Below are 19,538 nucleotides of genomic sequence, written 5' to 3'. Positions count from 1 at the left end.
CCTGCTGCAAGAAGCCATTCGGATAGGATGTTTTCTATTCCTTATATTCCTTTCTTTTTGTCTCCACAGAACATATTCAAATGAGGCACCTTAGCAATCTCTGTGTTAGTGCATATGATGGTGCTGTAATCTTCTATGTTGTAAAGTGGGTAAAAATCCAGTTTCTTCTCTGTTGGACCTCAAAGCAGGGTGTCGTTTATACTCTCCCATTATCTGTACCCTCTCTTCTCTGAATGTGGATTTAAAGAAGCAAGCACCTGTCTTCTCTTGCCACTGCATTTTTAGAAGCCAAACTTTCCTTGCCATTTTAATCGTATGTTAAGAAGATATGTAATATAACACACTGACTTCTAGTGATGCCGAATTCTACAATCTGGGCAGTTTTGCCAACAAGATTTAATGCACTTTAACTGAAGAAAAAAACTGAGCCTAACTGCAAATCTGTTTCTTATGGTGCTGAAATATCCCTTCCGACTGCACTGAGATAACCACAGGAAAGGGCTTTTACAGGCAAAAGTCACCTTTGATTGTTGCACTTAGCAGTCCCCGTGGACTTAAATTTTGGTACGTACATGTTTTTAAACATTCTATGAGCATGCTAATAGAATATAGTGCTAGTGAGAATTAAAAAAAAATCTTACTTACAAAATGAAATAATGAGTAGTCAGAATGTCAAATGATGAAGTTTGCATGTCTTTTGGGGAGGTATTAATCTTGCCACTGCTAAACTAAACAATGCTGAAGTCTATTTGACTATTTCTGTGTACTTCACATGTTGACTGTGCTTATAATATCCACATTTTGCAGCTGGATGTTTCCAGTGATAAAAAGCAGTGTTAAATAACTAAAAACATTCTTTGCTATTTTCCTGTTGAATTAATTGAAATAAGTAGCTGACATAAATGCTAGTTACTTACCAGACATGCTACACCATTAATATTTTACAGCATCTTAATATGATTCTGGTAGCAGTGAAATCTCCATCTCATTTTTTTAAGGAGGGAGAAAAATACATCCATCAACAGGAAGCTCATTCTTTCGAGTTCAAATGCACTGCTGTTTGCATAGAGTGTGTGTGTGTGTATATACGTGTGTGGTTTTATTTCTTCTTGTTGTTCGTAAGTCTTTCCCATAAAACTGGGATGATGAAATGTGCTACGTATACCTAAGTGCTGACCATTCTGAAGCTAGATTAGTAATTGTCCAACATCCCTGTGGTTAGGAGGAAGCATTATTTTCCTCAGGGGACAAAAGTGAAAGAAGTGTTGCATTATTGCAAAGTAAACAACAGCTCTTTACATTCTGGAGTCATAGAGGAGACACTGTTAGCAAAGACCTTTCTCCTCTCCAAAAGGCACTATGAATTGATCCAAAATTCAAGGCTCAATGGGTATTTTTTCAGTTCTTAAAACTCTAGGTAGAATAACCTTCCTATATGAAGGGCAGGATATCTATAGAAATGGACTATTTCTTTAAACTCACGTAGTGGCATTCTCATTCTACTCGAGGAGCCACTTTTAACCTCTTTTAGTGAAAGGCTTAGCACTTAGCTTCAGTGATTTCACCCAGGTGCTAGAGCTCATGCTGTGGAATATAATGAGGACAAGGTATATAATCTGTAATCCCAGTCAAAATACAGAGGGTATATTTTGTAGTTCCAAATGAGTGTAGTGTCTTTTTTTCTTTTAAATATGTTTGCATTAGAAGTTCCCAAATGATATAGAGTAAGAAACTGACAGGCTAATTCAGACTATTTTTTTCTCTCTATTTGACATTATAATTTAATGTGTCACTATTTGTGTAATGCCAGCTCACTGTTAAGAACAAGCAGGGAATGCAACTCTAAAAAGCATACCTTAGCAATCTATCTCATCACGTTCAACTATCTGGGTATTTCAAAGCTCACTTGGTATAAAGCACAATTATGATAAGCGACAGAGTTCTGGAAAGTAGCTCCTAGTATTTTTTTCATCACTGAATTTTTCCTGGTTGAAGAGAAAGTATTCTGTATACACCCAATACCATTATGGCCTTATTAGTGCTGCTGTGGTCAGCAGTTTGTGAAAATTGGATATGGCTAGTCTACTTTGCACTTATTGCCTTGCACGCAACTAGAACACAGCAGAACAAACTCAAAGGCTGGATGGTTGTTTAACATCCTTGATTTGTACAGAATCCTTCTGAAATACTGAATTTAGTGGAGGGAATTGATAGGTAATATGAAAGTGGACGTGCTCTCAAAGAGAGGATGCAGTATCTGGAAAGGAGACAGGCAGGACTGAAGATATGTGTGCACCCCTTGTAAATCAGGGGTTGGATTCATGACTTCGGGTCTTGGGCAACCCCAGTGTTGTATTACCAGGCTCTATTTTCCTATGTTTAAAAAAAAAAACAAAAAAACAAAAAACACCCCTCTTTGCTTTGGGAAGAAAGCAATCAGTGCCTTTGTCGGTACTTCAACAAGCTCCTTCAGTTTAATGTCAGCATTGCCAATTTTCAGTGCAGCACAGCTGCAGCTTATGGCTGTCAAGCATGCTGAAAAGCAACTGATGTTTGGGGGATCCTCATGTGAATAAGAGGAAGAACCACTTCTCTGAATTCTACGAAATAGTATTCCTGTGATACTGTGGTATTAGGCTGATGGCTCCTATACTCTTACTTCAATATCTTTGCATACTGGTCATCTGAAAAGGGGATGTTTGGGGTTTTAACTGAGGTGCTGTATATCTGGCATCAGAGCAAATAGTTAAGTATAAGGTATGCAAGTCTTGTGAAGCACAATGCATTATTCTCCTGTATAAATTGTCTGAATCATTACAAAGATCTTGAATTTAGTTATGAAAATATTTCTAGGCAAAACCAGTTGGGGGACTGCTTGCCCTTGCCAGTAAACCAGATGCGCTGGCGGGGAAGGGAAATAAATAAATAAATAAAAAACTCGCCTCACTCCTCCCATGCTGACAGCTGATTGCATGGACCACTACAATGTGAGCTCACCAGTGTTCCTCTGATTTGGATAAGGGAAGGTGACAGGACTTTTAGACCTTGAGAACTTTCACCTTCCTGAATAGCAAAAAAGACTATATTAATTCAGGGACTCCTTTTGTGCATGGTTACATCTCTTCCTCAGGATGGTCACACTTGTTACAAAATTTGAATATAAAGTATTTTATGTTCTAACTCATCTGTGTACATTTAATAAATGTACTGGCATTGAAAGGACCAACGCACAATTATGTAACAAATATAGGACTATTCTGTGTGGGATTGTCAAGTCACCTAGCATATATTTCTACTTATAAAAAAATGCCCAGATTTCTCATTGTTGCAAAAGCTTCCAGTTGATAGTTTAGAAGATGAAGATTGCCCTACAGTTGGTGGTACGTGAAAGCTGGATACGTTGAGGGTCGGGTAACAATGAGGGTGACTGTTTCTTCTCAGTGATTTTTCTTGTAGCATTAAACCGACCTTCAACAGACAAAGTGAACATGTTGGAGAGCTTCTTATATGTGTCCTTGTGCTCAGGTGAATTTCCAGAGATGTTCATTGTTGGCCTGTGATCACAACGAAGTGCCTCAGATCAATATCTGTTGACTTCTCGATATGTTGGCTTCAACAGCTGAAATTCAGGGCATTTCATTCTCCTTGTCTCCTTCTTTTCCCTCACAAGGAGGAGGGGAGGAGGAAGGAACATCAAAAGATCTTCCCAAACAGACCAGCTCCTATGTTGTAATTTTCCAGGGCTGCTTGGTTTCAAGAAACCAAAACACCCTGTAAACAATTTGATTGCAGACACAGGTGCCCCTGTATGATCCTTGTTGCCAGCTAACAAAATATCTGAGCATAATATGTGTAATTGGGGTACCAAAATGGTGCCTTATCTACAGCTTATGTTACATATTTGACAATGTACATTTGCATGTTTTTAATCAAATATAAATGTACTCAAACAGAACACTTGCTTGTACTTGTACCTCCTGACAGATGGCTGGAAGTTGTTCACTGCCTGAGTTCACCAGTCAGCAAAACCTTTGATCCAAAGGTTTTGATTGGTGCTGTCCACAGTCAACATTTCTTGGGGAGCATGGCAAGCAAATGATACATATCACTCGATGGACCTCATGTATTGGTTGCTCTGTGTTGCAGTTACAAAACAGATATATTAGAGTAATATGGGGCTCTGAAGTGGCATTGCTGCCAGTAAATAAAATTGGTCCTAGTGTGCTGTACCAGAAATATTAATACTGTAAAAATGTTTACAGTAATTAAGCTTTTTGCCGAGGCTGTTTGCATTTTTATTTCCTGTTTAAGCGTAGCGTGCACAAGTGTCCCATATTGCAAATATTATGAGGCTGTAAAATGTTGTGCATGCAGGAGATGCACAAGATTTGATCCAGAAAATACTTGGTACTGATATTGGTGCTTTTTGAAGTTAATACCATAGACATTTCAAAACCTTGAATCTGCTCCTAGGAGTCCCTCCAGGAGTACCCTGGCAGAGTTCTGCGTCATGAGAGTGTGGACACTGACTGTCACAGAAGGTTCAGCAGCTAGAGTTATGCTTATGCTTAGTAGTGTTTCAGGGTTGGACCCCTGTTAGGGCAAAGAATATGTCTTGCTCTATTTATTAGATACCATGTAAATTTGTGGCATTCTGTGTGAATTTAATAATAGACAACATCAGTGATGAAACAGAGTACAAAGTATCTGGTCAGCGCATGCAGCAGAATAAAGGCTTGTGTATTTTAGCCTTTTCCTAATTGGAATGACCTTGGTATTAATACTCTTGTATAAAAATGAATTTTATAATAAAAGTAGACTCAGCATATCCTTAATGGCCAGCTCATTTTAGACCTCCAGAAAGAAAAGGAAAATATGGGGAAAAAATGCAGTATTATTGTCATAAAAGAGTCTGTGAAGCAGATCAAGTTCTGTTTGTCTCAGGAAAAATAGATCAGCAGTGCATTTATTGAAAGCCTGCTGAAGTTATCTTCAGTATCCAATTTCATATTATATTTCAGGAGTAAAATCTGGTCCTTGGAGAAATCAGTGGTAAAACTGCCTTTAAGGTCACTAGAGTTGGGTTTCTCTCTTGTACAGGTTAACTGAATTTAATTGAACTTACTGCCAATACAGAAACTGAAAGTCTGAAATGGAAGATACAATGAAATAACCATTTCCTGGGGAAATTGCCTAGGTTTTAAACATCAAGAAGCAGATACCATTTGGGAAGTTTGGAGACTTTGGCATCAGAGCTGTCTATGCCATTAGTGTCGTCTTGAATCAGGCAGGCTTCATGCTGTAGACAGAGAGACTGCCAAGTAGGGGCTATGGTACTTGCTTTCATTACTCAAAATAGTTAAGAATTGGTCCAAAATGATTTCCATGGAAACATCAGTAAATCAGTGGAATCTCTTTAGCCCATCATAACATTATCTTCCCAATTTGCTTCTTTGTAGATATCATGCAGCTTAAGGTGAATATATATGATAGTTCAATGTGTATTCCAACCCAATGGAGTTCTAGTCAGCTACAGTGTCAAAACTGGGTGAAATTGCATGCAGGTACATTCGGCTGTGCCAAGACCTCCTTCACTGCTTGTACCCTGCTGAGATTACTAGAAGAAAACTATACCCATGCTTGATAATACATTAAGATCAATCAGTAACCCTGAACATCGGCCTAATGCTCATATTCAGGCCCAGCTGATAGAAAAGGTTGCCTTGGGAGGCTGGAAGAGATGATGAGAACAGACCCTTTGCATCCTCTGAGCCTTCATGATTTTAGCAGTCAGCTTTCCATTGCACAAAAATAATTTTGATTTTCATATAAACATGGAGAAAAGGGAAAAAATTATTGGTGTGCTGTAAGCATTAATTGTCTGAAAACAGCTTGTTGTTGCCATTGCCACTTCAAATTATCAAAAGGAAAAAAAAATTGTAGAGGATTGAAAAATATTACTATACCCTTTTCATCCCCTGCAGATTGCTTACTCTGTGGGTTTAAAAGCGTTTTGTTTTGTGTTCAGGGCTGTGCCTAAAGGACCACAGCGACTGCTGGAATCTAGCAGAGCTTTTCATTTTATTTTTTAGCATCAGCCTACTCAGATGAGAATTTTACTCATCCAGCAGCATGGAACAATGCTGTAATAAAGATTAGAAATATGGCAGTATATTAGGAAATGGAGGACAGGTTTTTGATGCTGATCATACAGGGGCTCTGCCCCTAAAATCTCTGTGCAGGCAGGATTCACATTGCCTATTCAATAAGACCACTTGTAGTCGCAGTGCTGGCATCGCTGAGGCTGCTTCCGAGAAGTCGCAGCATCCTTCTTCGGGGAACGGGGAGATAGTCTAGTAGTGAGGAAAGGAGTGTGCCTCAGCTGCGTTCAGCTAGCAGCTCGTCAGTGTGTCACTCGTCTCTCTCTGCTTCAAGTCCGCTTTTATAAAATGAGGATCAGACAGAGGTCTGTGAGGTAATGATAGTAATGTACGTTAAAGATGTACCTCAAGATCTCAGTACCTCAAAGTAGAGAGGCTGTAATCAGCATTTAAAATAAGATAGAGCATTCCTGCTTTAAAGTTCCTTTTGTACTTGTTTAATAAATAGTTAATCCAGTTTTATAGAATTTAGCTGACCAATATGTTTCTTGAAACTACACCTTGCTTATAGTCACCTGCAATATTTACTGATGTGTCTGTACAGCAGAGCTCTTGCAACCCACAGGGTGTCTGCTGCTGAGTGGAAAGCCTATGAGGGCTTTTTGAGAGCTTTTAGGCTCCCTGCCATGGAGGCAGAAGTGAGGTAGGGATGTAGACATTTGTGCTCCATGCTGCTTAGCTGAAGGTGCAGTAAATCCAAGTGCTTCTCATACCTGTGGAAGAAATGTGGGAGCTTGGAGAATTCAAGCTCGTTAGTGATCTGAAGGTCCCAGCTCAGCTGGGATTTCTTGGCTGTTCTTGGAGCTCCAAGCTTAGAAGCTGTTTGGCAACAAATGACCAGGAGCTACCAGGCCCAAATCTATATCGTTAAGAAATACAGAAAGCTGTTTCACAATACGTCTTTCCAGATTTTGGACCTACAGAAACTTTTGATCTTTTTGTATTCCAAAAAATGTAACAGTATTTTCCACCTGAACTTTGGAATATTCTGCTGAATAGGAATTTTGTCTGGTGGTCTGCTCTAGTGCAGGTAGCTGTAAAAATTGTAAAACGGACCTGTGGTCCTTGGATGGAAGTCTTTACAATTCACTTGAAGCTGAGAGTTGGGAAAGTCAATGTCTTTGCAACTGAAGGGGACTAGGAAATGGGAAGCGGTGGGGTAAAATCTTATGATCCACATAATCTGTGGGATTTGAACAATGTCTGACTGGATGGATCTGCGTCACTTGAAAGAAGAGGCTCTGTGTTTTTATCTTTTCTTGTCTCTCTTTGCAGTCACATGGTTCCGTGTTCTGAGTAGCTTTATTTATTATCCTTCAGATAGGAGACAGTCTCCTATCTAAAAAGTTCTCTCTTACAGAGATCTGCTAATTACAATTGATACAATCTTCACTGTCATAAACCGTAAGCTATTTCCTACTGATAAAGGTATTATGTGTTTTTCAACCTGCAGGGAACGTTGCTTTCCTTTGTTCATTGTCTCCGGCAAGATGATGAGTTCTAATCAGGAGGAGGTCACTTTGGGCGCTTTTCTCCAGTATATTGAAGATATGGGGATGAAGGCCTATGATGGCTTGGTTATACAGAATGCATCAGACATTGCTCGAGAGAATGATCGCATGAGGAATGAAACAAACCTGGCTTACTTGAAAGAAAAGAGTGAAAAACGCCGAAAACAAGAAGAAGCAATAAAACAGTAAGTATTTTGATAAAAAGATGACTGGTCTAGCAGAGTAAATGAACAGTGAAGGGCTCAGTCTCAGCTATGGTAAAACTGTGTAGATCAGTTGACTTCTAAGCAGCTTACTGGTAAAAGCCATACAGGCCATTGGCACGTGTCAGACTGTTAATTGTGCCTGTTTTACAGTGTGTAGATGTGACAATGAATGGTCCTGCCCACCTCAATGACAGAAAATATTCCCATCCAAATATATTCAGTTTGGGCATGTGTGGTATCACCAACAGGTCTGATTTGTGACAAAAAGTTTTGATGTTTGGGATTGGAGATGTATTTCTAGGGGAAATTAGGTCTTCATCCAGTTGGTTCTTTCAGAGGGACAATGTGTGTTTTGGGCAAAGTTATATTGGTGTGTGAGCTCTTACAGGACAGGGACAGCCTCACAGATCAAAATGGACTCTCCTTGAGTCAATGTCTTAAATCTGTTAAAGACCTCTAATTGCTGTCTGAGAATTTACAAAAAATATGTTGTTATTTACGACTTCCTCACTATTCTGCACTCTCTGAAGCCAGTAAAAAAACTGCGATCATTTAAAGGAAAATGGATCAAGCCCCTGATGGGCAGAACCCTGTAATGGTTCTTCTTGAACAATTCCATCGATTTTATTTGACAGTTAGTGAGAGGAGTGCTCACGTTACCTGGCCTCTTGTGCCAATGGATAGCAATGAAATCTCTGCATCCTCCTGGAGAGGAAGAAGGATGAATGGAGTGCATACATACATGCATACATATGTATGTATTGTGTGTGTATGAATATATCACACACGCATCCAAAATGTGCGTTTTCTTGAAGAGATGGACAAATTTTATAATACAAGTAATCATCTGAGTACTAAACTTGTATATGCAAATGAATGGCTTGAACACAAACTGTTAAGAGGTCCTTTGAATTTTTTCTCCCAGCATGAATATTCTGTATTGCAGTTTAAGTGATTAAATGTTATGCGATGTCTCGGGCGCTGTACATCCAGCTATAACAGACACTGTGCTGTGGGTGTTCCAGTGACACCTCAATAATCTGGTAATTTTGATGGGATGTTAAAAGGAAAAGAGCAGCACATCCAGTTTGAGGGAGGAGGAGGAAGAAGAGCATAAAGACAAATTATCGCTGCTTTACGTTTCAAGAAGTAGAATTTTCTGGCTGCTCACTAACTTCATTTCTGACAAGGGTGTGAAAATAATGTGAAATTAAGGTGAATAATAAGAGTCAATGCAATGTGTATTTTGGAATCTTCTGGCACTAGTGTTACTTGTCAGCTCCTTTTGGATGATGTTTAGAGGGATTCACACTGTTGGGGAATCAAAGGCAGAGGTTCCTAAAAGCAGGAGCTAAACTGTGCATGTCTTCATGAGAAGAACTTTCTCCTTGCAGCAAATTAATGTAGGGTTTTTTGTTTTGATCTGTGCTGGATATGTGTTTTGTTTAATTCTTGCCATCTTCTCCAAGTGTTCCTGGGAGGGGATACTGGAATATAGATGTCAAAGATGAGTGCCCTTGCTAGTATGAGAAGAAGCTGTTTATTCTCCTTCCTTCTCTCTCTTTTGGCTAGTGAACAGTTATATTGCAAAAGTTTCAGGAGAGGATACTGAGACCCACTTCAAAGCGTGTCTTAATCTGATGGGTGGGGTAATTATATTCCTGTTACATAAAGCAGGGGAAGGTTTTGAATCCACCTCTCTTGCTGCTAAGCGAAAGTGCTACTCAGTAGACTGTTGTTTAAAGCACTGAGATGAAGAGCACCTTCTGCTTGTAAATTTTGTGGCTCTTTCCCACTGAATAAACTAAAAATTCAAATTAAATTAGCAAATATTTTGAATGGTTAAAATTTCATTTTTGATTTTTCTGTTGGCTGGAAAAATAAATTGTCCAGCCCTTGTGGCAACTTCTTCATTTGATGATAAACTGCGTTAAAGTGTCAATATATGCAGGTATATACAGAATATAGACTTTAGGTTAGACAGCTAATTATTCTGGGCTCTGGCTTAACTGTTCCCATGCAAATAATTCCAAGTAGGTGTGACTATGAAGGATGCTAAAAGCTGAAGTAGGCTTTGTTATAAATTTCTAGAGGTGTGAGTTTTGGACATACCTGGTTCTTTACGTGCCTCTGACTAAGCTTCTCTGTACCTCATTTGACCATTTGCAGAATGGTGGTAACAGTGTTTGCTACCTTGTGGTTGGTTTGTGTGGTTTTATTTATTGATCTTGGCAAAGTGATTTGATAAAGAGCTCTGGATAAGTGCGGATGATTAGGGTGGAGCCAAACCATGAAATTTTTACTCATGCAAAACCTTTGACTGAAATCACTAAGAGCTCTGCTCCCTGGATACAGAATCAGAAGACGCAGTGATGTGGGCAGCAAGTGATGAAGTGTTAGCCAGCACTTTTAACCCTTCGCTTTCGCCTCAGAATCTGCATCGGCTCTGTAATGAGCAGGCCTGGACTGAGCAATGGTTGTGTGAGGACAGAGTTGTTGTGTCTTAATTTCTGAGGAGACCCAAAGTAGCCTTGTCTCCTGTGGGATCCTCTGACAGCAGGGATGCTTCTCATGAGTATGCTGGCTACTGCAGAAACCCTGGCAATCCAGGAAGATGCCCAGTAGTATAGTGGTTTTATCTGAGGAACAGTTGAGGAGTGAACAGTCTTCCAAGAGAACCTTAAGAAGCCTTGGGAAACCTTATCTTCACCTAACCTCTTTCTCTGTCTTTTCCCTTTGTAAAATTGGGAAGAGAAAGGACAAGAAGGGAAAGGGAGATATTGATGAGCTTCTTGATTAGGAAAACTAAAAACAATGATGGACCAAGGGATAACATCACATTTGACTAAAGGAGCAATGACATCTAAAGTCACTCAGGCTGATTGCAACTGAGTCTGCTCCCTGTGGGAGCCTCCAGGGGTTCGTCCAAGACTCTGGTGTGCATTGAAACATGGCAGTCAGAAGAGGTAAAACAGGATTGTTGATTTGCTCTTTGTTCAGAAGAATTTTCCTTGTGTCCTTACGTTATCATCTTGGTGGGCCCTTATGTTATCCCTAATTCCTGATAGTGTGGCTGACGTAGCAGTGGCGCACATGTGCGGTACTAACAGTGCTAACAGTCTGGAGAGTAACAACAGCTGAAAATAATCCCCTTAGCCACAAGAGAGTCCTCTCCTGTGATTAATTGCAGGTAGATCTTGATGAGGAGAGGGGGATCCAGCAAATACCCTCCTTTTGCTTGGAGGGATCAAAATAAAGCAGGTATGAGTCTTTGGCACCTGTGAAGATGCAGCACTAAAAACCATGCAGTAGGCTGATTATATAATTTTTTACAAGCTATTCAATTTTAGTGTTCAAATACTTTTTTTTTAGAAGAAGAAGAAGTAGTAGTCTGATCATCTATATTAAGAGCTCAAGATAGAATAGTTTATTATCTATTAGAGTGGTATCACACACAAAACTATTTGTCAGAAAGTGTTATTTAGCTGGATCGTCTGATAACCGTGCTGTATGACGTAGAATTTCACTGAAATGCATTAGATAGTCTCCGCAGTTTGCAAACAAGACCTGAAAAATGACACAAAAATAAAAAAGCCATTATATTGTACATTTTGCCTTTGAAAGGATACATTGCATTGTATTTATTCAATAGCATTGATGTACCTTCAGTGTGATTGTTAATTTATCTTGTGTGGCTCTGATAGGTTAATTGTGGGGAAAAATGTATGGATCTATTCTAAATTGCAAGGGATAAAACTTGCATCATATTGGATTGGAAAAAAAGCAACTAGTCTTTGTCTGATCTTGCTGGGCTGAGTCAGCTGATCTGAATTTCTGACCTAATTTTAGTATAGTACTTAGCGGTCATGCAGAGAAAATAAGGTTAATATGCTGATCGGTAGCTGAGAGTAAACAACAATAAATACGTTAGTATATATGTTTTGTAATTGTTTTGTAAACCTAATTTTTAGGCTTCTTTTTCCTTCCATCTTTTATTTGTCTGGCCATGCTACTTGATGATTGTCTGTTCAGAAGTCTGTGTCCAGACCAGCAGAGCATACTGGCATATTGCCCACAGAGCTTATAAATTGCAAATACAGTTATGAAGCAATATCATTTTCATGGGGAATACAGTTGCCATGCTGGAAGAAGTACCTTCGCCACGATACAGTGTCCACTGGAGGCAGCGATGCTGAGAATAGAAGGTACGTTTGCCTCATCTGTTGTGGATGTCAGGGAAAGGGGAGTGTTTTGAGTTTACGTAGGACACCTGTTGTAATGGGCAGTTGCTTTCTTACTCATCCATAATTGAAATATATGCATTTTAGTTACTTTACATCTATCGTACACTGTCTTGTGTGGTGTTGTTTTTAATTGCATGAATACAAAATCTTATGTGAGCAGCAAATAATGAACGCTCCCTCCTCGTCCTTCCTCTCTAGGTTGAGACAAGTCACATTAATCACAGGGAGTGGCTGGGGTTGAAGGAGATGTACGCTTTCAAAGTTTTGGCTTCTAGTTTTTAGGTTTCACTTCAGCTGCTGTTTCTGTAAGGGATATTGGCATTTTGATTTGCAACACTATGAAGATGTAACTGCTCTAGTGTAAAGTTGATGGTGTGAGTGGGACATGAATTTCTACCTGCTAAATCCTGGCCTTAGCCACCAAAGTATTTCTTTCTGCTTCTGATGGTTCCTGTACTTGCAGCTCTTTGCCAGCACTGAAACGGCTCTGGGGAAAGCCTTGTTTCTGCTTGTCGAGGGAAGTATCCAGACAGATACTGTCAAGAGGAGGAGCTTTTAGGAGCACTGTTACGTGCTAAGGCTAGCAGAAATGGGCCAGGCAGCCAGTGGCAGAGTTAAGCTTTTGTAATAAAGAAGGGATTGTAATGAACAACTGTTATCCCAACCTCTCCTTCCCATGGCAAGTCAAATATTGAAGACTAACCCATCGGCAAAAGTAAGATAATATTTTTCTCTTGCCTTATTTTTTATTTTATTTTTTTTAAGATTGTGGAGGTAATTGAGTTAAAGTATTATCTGTCTGTAGTTTTTTGTAGTCCCTGTCCTAAGGTTTTTGTAAATAAGATGTAAGGTGTGTGTCCTTGAGCTAAAAGTTAAGTGTTACCAAGTGTGGGCAACAGCAAATAAGGATAAAACTATTTCTATGCATAAGATTATTCATTGCTTAAACTCTGTTCAACTGAGTAAATATGTATAATCTTAGAGTATATGGACATGCTGAAGTGTTTCTACCCAAAGTTTTCTACCAGAATCAAAAATAAACTAAGGAAAATCATTTCATTATGAACTTACCATTTACAAGAATCTTAATTTCAATAGCATGCTGAAATCAGAAAAATACTTTAGGCAAAAGAATGCTTAAAGCACTATTTCTCCTTTTTTCTGAACATTTGCCTGTAGTTGCAATTGTACATCGTGAACTGCACATTTCAAAATATGAGAATGTTTATGCTTGCAGCCAGACCAAGAAAAATAAAGAGGAAATGCAGTAAATGCTTCTGATCACGGTGAGGGGCTCAGTTTACCTGCAAGCGCATTATTGAGATGTTATGAATTACAAGCTTGTGAACCTGTTGTTGCTGTAAATAAATAAAATTCCAAATCTAAGTTCACTCAGTGAACACAGATTTTTGGATGGGAGGTCAGTGGTACGTGCTTTCTTAATCAAAGGTTATGTCTTATGAGGAAGCTTAACTGTGACAATAGTTCTGTTTTCTTCATCTTACAGACATGTTGCATAGTCATTTCATTGCAGATTAGTTTAATACTGTGATGCCATCTTTATGGTGGAAGTGGCTGGAACTCCGCTGGTGAGATGTGGTGGAGACTAGTTTTAGAAGGATTTTGAAACCTTTATCTTATAAAAATGTCATAGGGTCTCTTCTGCAGTTGTGTTGATGTAGAAAGAGTAGCATTGACAGTTTTTTCATCAAGAGTAAGTAAAATGGTTGTGCAGTCAGTGACCTCCAAATGTATTTTTGTTGCGTTTGTAAGTAAACAGATGTGGCGACCTAGCCAACAAATCCTCCCTTCCAAATGCTCATACCCATATGGCCAGTCATATTATTGCCACACAGGATAAACAACAGACACAATGCAAATACAGTATATTGTTATTGCTGTTATTCCTAGAAGTTTTATTTTAGGACAATCATGCAACAAATGTCATTAATACTTACCACAGAGGCTGATAGCCTGCTTGGTAATCCCACATATCAAGAAAACCAGGCAAAACTATTATCACTTTGGAATCTAAATCTTGAAGTTATTTTCAATAAACCTTCCATGGTTTTAGGGCTCCTGCCTGTAGCTCTCACTCATTTATGAGGAAGTGCAAGATCTCTTACTCCTCGTCCTTCCACACATTGCTCGGAGATATACAGTTCCACTGTGTGAGTGGATGCATTTTTGCTCAGGATTCGTTTGCTATATTTAAAAGGATGATTAGAGGCATGGAGTTGTAGAGAGCTGAGAGGACTTTATGAATGGGATACAGAGCTCTTTTCCTCTTCTTATTAAAATCCCATCTAAGTGGCTCCATGCGATTGCTATTTGCAGGCTGTTTGACCACCTGTGTAGGTGAGTCACTGGCCATGGCCCAGTTGCACTGGGACGGGTGTTCACCTGCAGCCTGCCAGCTGGAGTCATCTCTGCAGCCTGAGTCATTGTGGAGACAGGTCCATTCTCCCCCTGAGAGGTGACCCTCTATACAGCACTGCTGAGACGTGCTGGGGGGGCCGAGGGGTCATAATGTCCGGTGCTCAGTCCTTCATGCTGCCCTCGTTTCTAGCTTTTTTTTCTCACTCTAACTATAGGATGTGTCATTTTAATTTTAGCCTGGAAGTTTAAAAAGTGGCTTCACTACCCACATTGCCTCTTGTCCAAAAGCCCCACATGTCTTAGCAGGACAGAAATGTGTGCGATGCTTTTGAGGAAGCGGGGGTTTTGCCCCCTAGGCTCCCTGGGGCTCTGGCCATGCTGCTACTGCTGGCCAGATTTCCACGTGCTTGGGGAATGGCTGCAAGTGTGCTGTGAAATTCCACAGGATGTTTTCCAGAGCAGAAATAAAACCTGTTACCTGTGAAGACTGGGTAGGGAAAAAAACTATTTTGAAGAATGCCCAGCTCAAGTCTTTGTAACTAATATAGACTGAACTTTGGTGATGAAGAAATGCACTCACTAGAACAGCACAACTGATCTGTCGTGTAACGTTAGCAGGGTCTAGCCCAGGACGGCTGGCAGAACGGAAGCGCTGATCTGTTCTAGACCTCTCCTCCCCGGAGCGTACTCCATGCTGAAGTTCACCAGCACCTGGCAAATGCTGTCATTGCCTGTGACCTGAATTAGGAAGTCGTGTTACTCCCTGAAGAACTGGTCTTTGTATGGAAGAGGGGGGTAAACCGTAAGCAGCAAAACTGCGGCTAGCCACATTCATATGCACAGACACGTGCACGTTCACGCACATGCGCTTAGGAATTTCTGCCAAAACTGCCTCTAAAAAATACAGCTGGGCAAGCGCAGTGCCAGGCTGAGAGCCCAGTAGAACTACACGCTAGTGTTAGGTGTATGCTAGCATTAGGATAATACGAGAGGATCTTTCTGTGTCTTCAGGAAAATCCATCATTTAACAATCCCTCTCATAAAGTTGAAGAGAAATAGACACATTCTGTGAGCTCAGTCCATTGCTCTTCCCAGGGCTGTAAATCGCGGCTGTGTTTTGCTGTCATTAATAATACAAGGGATTACTGCATGCCCCTGCCCCCCCTGCGGGCTGGTGGTGGTGCCCACTGCACGCTCACCTTCTCAGCACCCTTCTGACAGGCTGCACGTGCTTTTCTCTTGTCTTGTCTTTTCCCCCACAGGAAAACCCAAACATAGTATGGTGCTTGATAATTTAATCAGGATGTTTGTTTTCTTGGCCTAAAGACTCTGCTCTTGGCTATATCCCTAGAAGTAGAGAATATCAGCACAGACCACCTCTGCAACAGAAACATCTGTTACGTGGGTATCTTGTTGCTAAATTATGCTAAATCAGTGGCTGAAATTCATATGAAAATGGGAATGTGCCTGTATGCTGATTTGATTTGTATGCGATTGGATTAAAAAGGGAGAAAGAGAGCAGAGCAGAAGTGGATTGCAGAGGCATTACTAGTTGCAGGCTTTGTAGTTAACATGAGACTCCTTTTATTTTTCTTTCAGGCTTCCCATTCTAATTTGATCAGTGATCTTAAGTGAACTCTGTTCAAAAATACCCCCTTCCCCCCCCCCCCCCCCCCAAAAAAAAATCCTGCATGGAGAGTGTCTTTAGCACAAAGCCTCCATCAATAATGGAGGGGCAGCAGCCGTCCCGCTGCCAAGGGGCCGGGGCTGGGGCGGAAGCGGCATGGGGCCACTGCCCCCCGCCCCGGGGAGGGAGAGGCAGGCAGGGGGGCGCGCTGGGGAGTGGGCGCTGTGCTCCCCACCCGGCTGCCGCGTCGCTGCTGTGGGGGTGCCGCAAGCTCCGTGGTCCCACAGAAGGCAGTCGTAAATGCCACTGTTACTGCTTTATTTTTTTATTGCACGGTACCCAAGGACCCCAAATGGAAATTAGATTCCACTGCCACAGTGTGTGCACACAGCACAAAGGCGGTTCGCAATATGCCTCGAAATTGTACCCAACAGGTGACTAAAGGGATGACTGAAGAGTTAGGGGACTGCTCATTTGCTTTCATTTATTAGTACGGCACAGAATAAGCTGAAGCATGTCCCGAGCGGCAGTGATGAATTACACCCAGCAGTACTCTCTGAAAGCTGGAGAGAAACGTTTCCAATAGACTCTGGCAGATGCTTCTCGAGTGTGTCAGGATTGAGAGCGCCACAGCCAGCCAAAACCAAAATACACATATTCCTGCCCACAAGCGTGTTACATGAGAAAACTGTAAAATTTTAATAGAACAAAAATGAGAGTAACTGTGGGGTTTACCATAAATTAATAAAACTTACCTGCATTTAATCCATTCCTCCTTCTAGTGGATTATATAGGGCGTATCTCACCAGTAGATTCTCTGCTAGCTGAGGGCACTTTAGTTATTAAGTGGAGATCACATGTTAGGAGCCATTAAGTGAATTGCTTTGTACAGCCTTTCCCTGAATGCTAGGGCAAATGCAGTATTTCATACCCTTAGCTAATTTCATGCTGTAATTTAATTTCTGAAACATACTTTTAATTGAATCTTTAAAGACAAAGGGAAAGTAAACTGCTGAGTCCTTTAGTATTGCAAAAAAGATTGTTTAAAAACATAGCCCATCTAGAGAATAATCTTCTATAATTAAACATAAAATTTGTTTTACTTTTCTGCATGCAGTTATGGAGAAGCGAGTTCCTGCTGTCTGCAAAAAGCTCATGGTTGAGACAGGGGTGTTGGTGAACATGAGGGAAGTTATTTACCTGATGCCAAGCATCGTAACTCTATCGGGGACAATCCTGCAGCCTTCCACAGGGTGCAAGTCTGAATCAAGAAACAAAGAGAGGCTAAATAATAAAATTAGTCTGCTAACACCAAAATCACATTAGTAGGAGCTCTGACTAGTGATCTCATTTTTCTAATTTTTGATAATGAGATGAACTTGAGAAGTGTGTCAGCAATTTTGTAATAAAGAAAAACCAGTTGCATATCAAAGCAGTTTCTCTGCATCCTGAAACTGTAGCCAATGTTTTAGTGGCTAGATTTTGATATTCATCTTCCATAAACAGTTAGTTTCAAGATAGTTTCAGTCAAAATCCATATAATCTCTTACGCAGTTTCGTTATGGGAGAAACCTCTTGATTAGAACAGCAGCGATACAGGTTGCAAATTTGTGGACATCGGATTAAAAAAAAAAACAATCAAAAACATTAAATGCAGTCCACTGCAATGGAGAGGAAATCCTGGAGCATCACTTTGTGTTTTAGGATTCTGATTTCTTTAAATCAGCAAGTGATTTTCCCTTTTATTGTTATTGGGAACAAGCAGATAATACATAATGGAAGTGAGATGTGCATAGGTACACGAGCAGTATGGAAGAAGCACAGTGTTTAAAAAAAGGAGAGAAGGGTCTGAAGTTTACCTGTGAAGCCCAAGCAAAGTACATTCTAATAAAGGGAAAGAATAAAAGCAGCATCTTGATCTTTACATGCTGGGAAGGCTCTGCACTTTCTGCTGTCATAAGTTGGTAGCAGTTGCAGGCACGAATGGAGCCGTAGGTATCAAGAGCAGCACCATGCAAGTGATTTATATTTTAGTTTGGAAGCCAGCATGGGGGTGGGGGAGGGGGGCGGAATCCATTTAGATTTAACTCGAATTTAATTTTTATTTGGTTTCCTTGCTGGAAGGAAATACTGACTAAAACAATTGTCTTTTCAATGCAGAATGTCTGTCTTCAAGCACTTCTGAGGAAAGCAGCGGAACAAAGGGGGAGCTTGCATTAAGAGTTCCAGCGGTGCTGAGGCCACCCTGTCTTTACGCTTGGGCACTCACTCAGTGTGGTTAGACTCCTTGTAACTTTTTGCTCAAAGCTTGTTCATTAGTATCAAAAGGATGATGGTTCAGGACTTGGAAATCTTTGCTCTTGGAGCAGCAGCACACATGAAAATCACCTGAACATCTATTAAACACTGAAGTGTTCAGGGCAAGGTGTGCCAAAGGTTTCCTGGTTCTTCCTGGTATATCCTGGCACCCTAGTGAGGTTCCCAGAAGGATGGGGATGATCCTCGTTGGAACAAATGCTTTAGTAAGCTAAAACAATCCTCTGGCTGCTCCTGTGGGAACAGAATTGCCTCTGTAAATCCAGCCTGGGGTTGCAAATGGCTCCAGTCATATTTCATCACGGAGTTAGAGAAAGCCATATGATGCAGTCCTCTATTGAATGGTTGTATTGGCAAGCCTCTGAACTTCAGTAGCAGGTGTTAAAACATATCTATGATGTATCTCTTACCTTAGTGTCAGTAATATCTTTCACAGGAATCTCTCAAGTTGACTATCAGCCTGCAGATTATCACAATAAAAAAAACACCTACTGAATTTTAGGGTTGTTTTAACATATTTCACTGAAGTAATTTTCCTCTGTTTCTCTCTATACCAGTTGCATCTGTGTTTTGATGGCTAAAGCAGCAATACAATTTTGTGTGTATTCAAATGGGAAGGTGTACTGAAATACATGTACTGCAGTGTATGCTAAAGCTTTCAAAGACCAAACTGATAGCATTTGTGTTAAATGGCTGTTGTTTTGAGGTAAAAACTCTTAATCAGCATAACACAAATACCATTTATCAGAGATTTTAATTTAAATCATTTCAGCTTCTAATCCAAACTGCTAGGCTAAGCAGAGTAGAGCCCTTTCCATACAGTTGTATTGCTGCATTGTTAATCTGAATTCTGCTACGTCTGTGATGAAGCCGATCAAAACCTGCATATGTACTTGCCATGGCAACCCCTGGATCACATGACACATGCTAGTGCAGCCAGGGAGCTTCATGGCTTATTAAACAAGCACACACAGACCCAGATACGCACCATTTTGCCATGTGACTTCTCTAGCCCTGGCAGCTGCTGAAAGAGAAAACTGTGTTTGAGCATCGTAGCGGTTTCCTCAGCAGCATCTTGACCGGGTTCCCTCCTC

General features: G+C 40.5%; 1 protein-coding gene across 1 annotated transcript in view; it reads left to right on the top strand.

Annotated features, from left to right (window-relative positions):
* Positions 1–546: 546 nt before the first annotated feature.
* Positions 547–19,538, top strand: part of NYAP2 (neuronal tyrosine-phosphorylated phosphoinositide-3-kinase adaptor 2) — a 148,757-nt gene continuing 129,765 nt past the window's right edge. Inside the window, exons 1-2 of the mRNA XM_013944321.2 lie at positions 547–564; positions 7,615–7,857. Of these exons, the coding sequence (XP_013799775.2) occupies positions 7,652–7,857 (206 nt within the window). The 5' untranslated portion in view covers positions 547–564; positions 7,615–7,651. The remainder of the gene's footprint in view (positions 565–7,614; positions 7,858–19,538) is intronic.

Source organism: Apteryx mantelli, chromosome 9 (genome assembly GCF_036417845.1).
Source record: "Apteryx mantelli isolate bAptMan1 chromosome 9, bAptMan1.hap1, whole genome shotgun sequence".
Taxonomy (NCBI): Eukaryota; Metazoa; Chordata; class Aves; order Apterygiformes; family Apterygidae; genus Apteryx; species Apteryx mantelli.
Note: the sequence above shows the minus strand (reverse complement) of the source record. Positions and strands in the feature narration are given on the sequence as shown.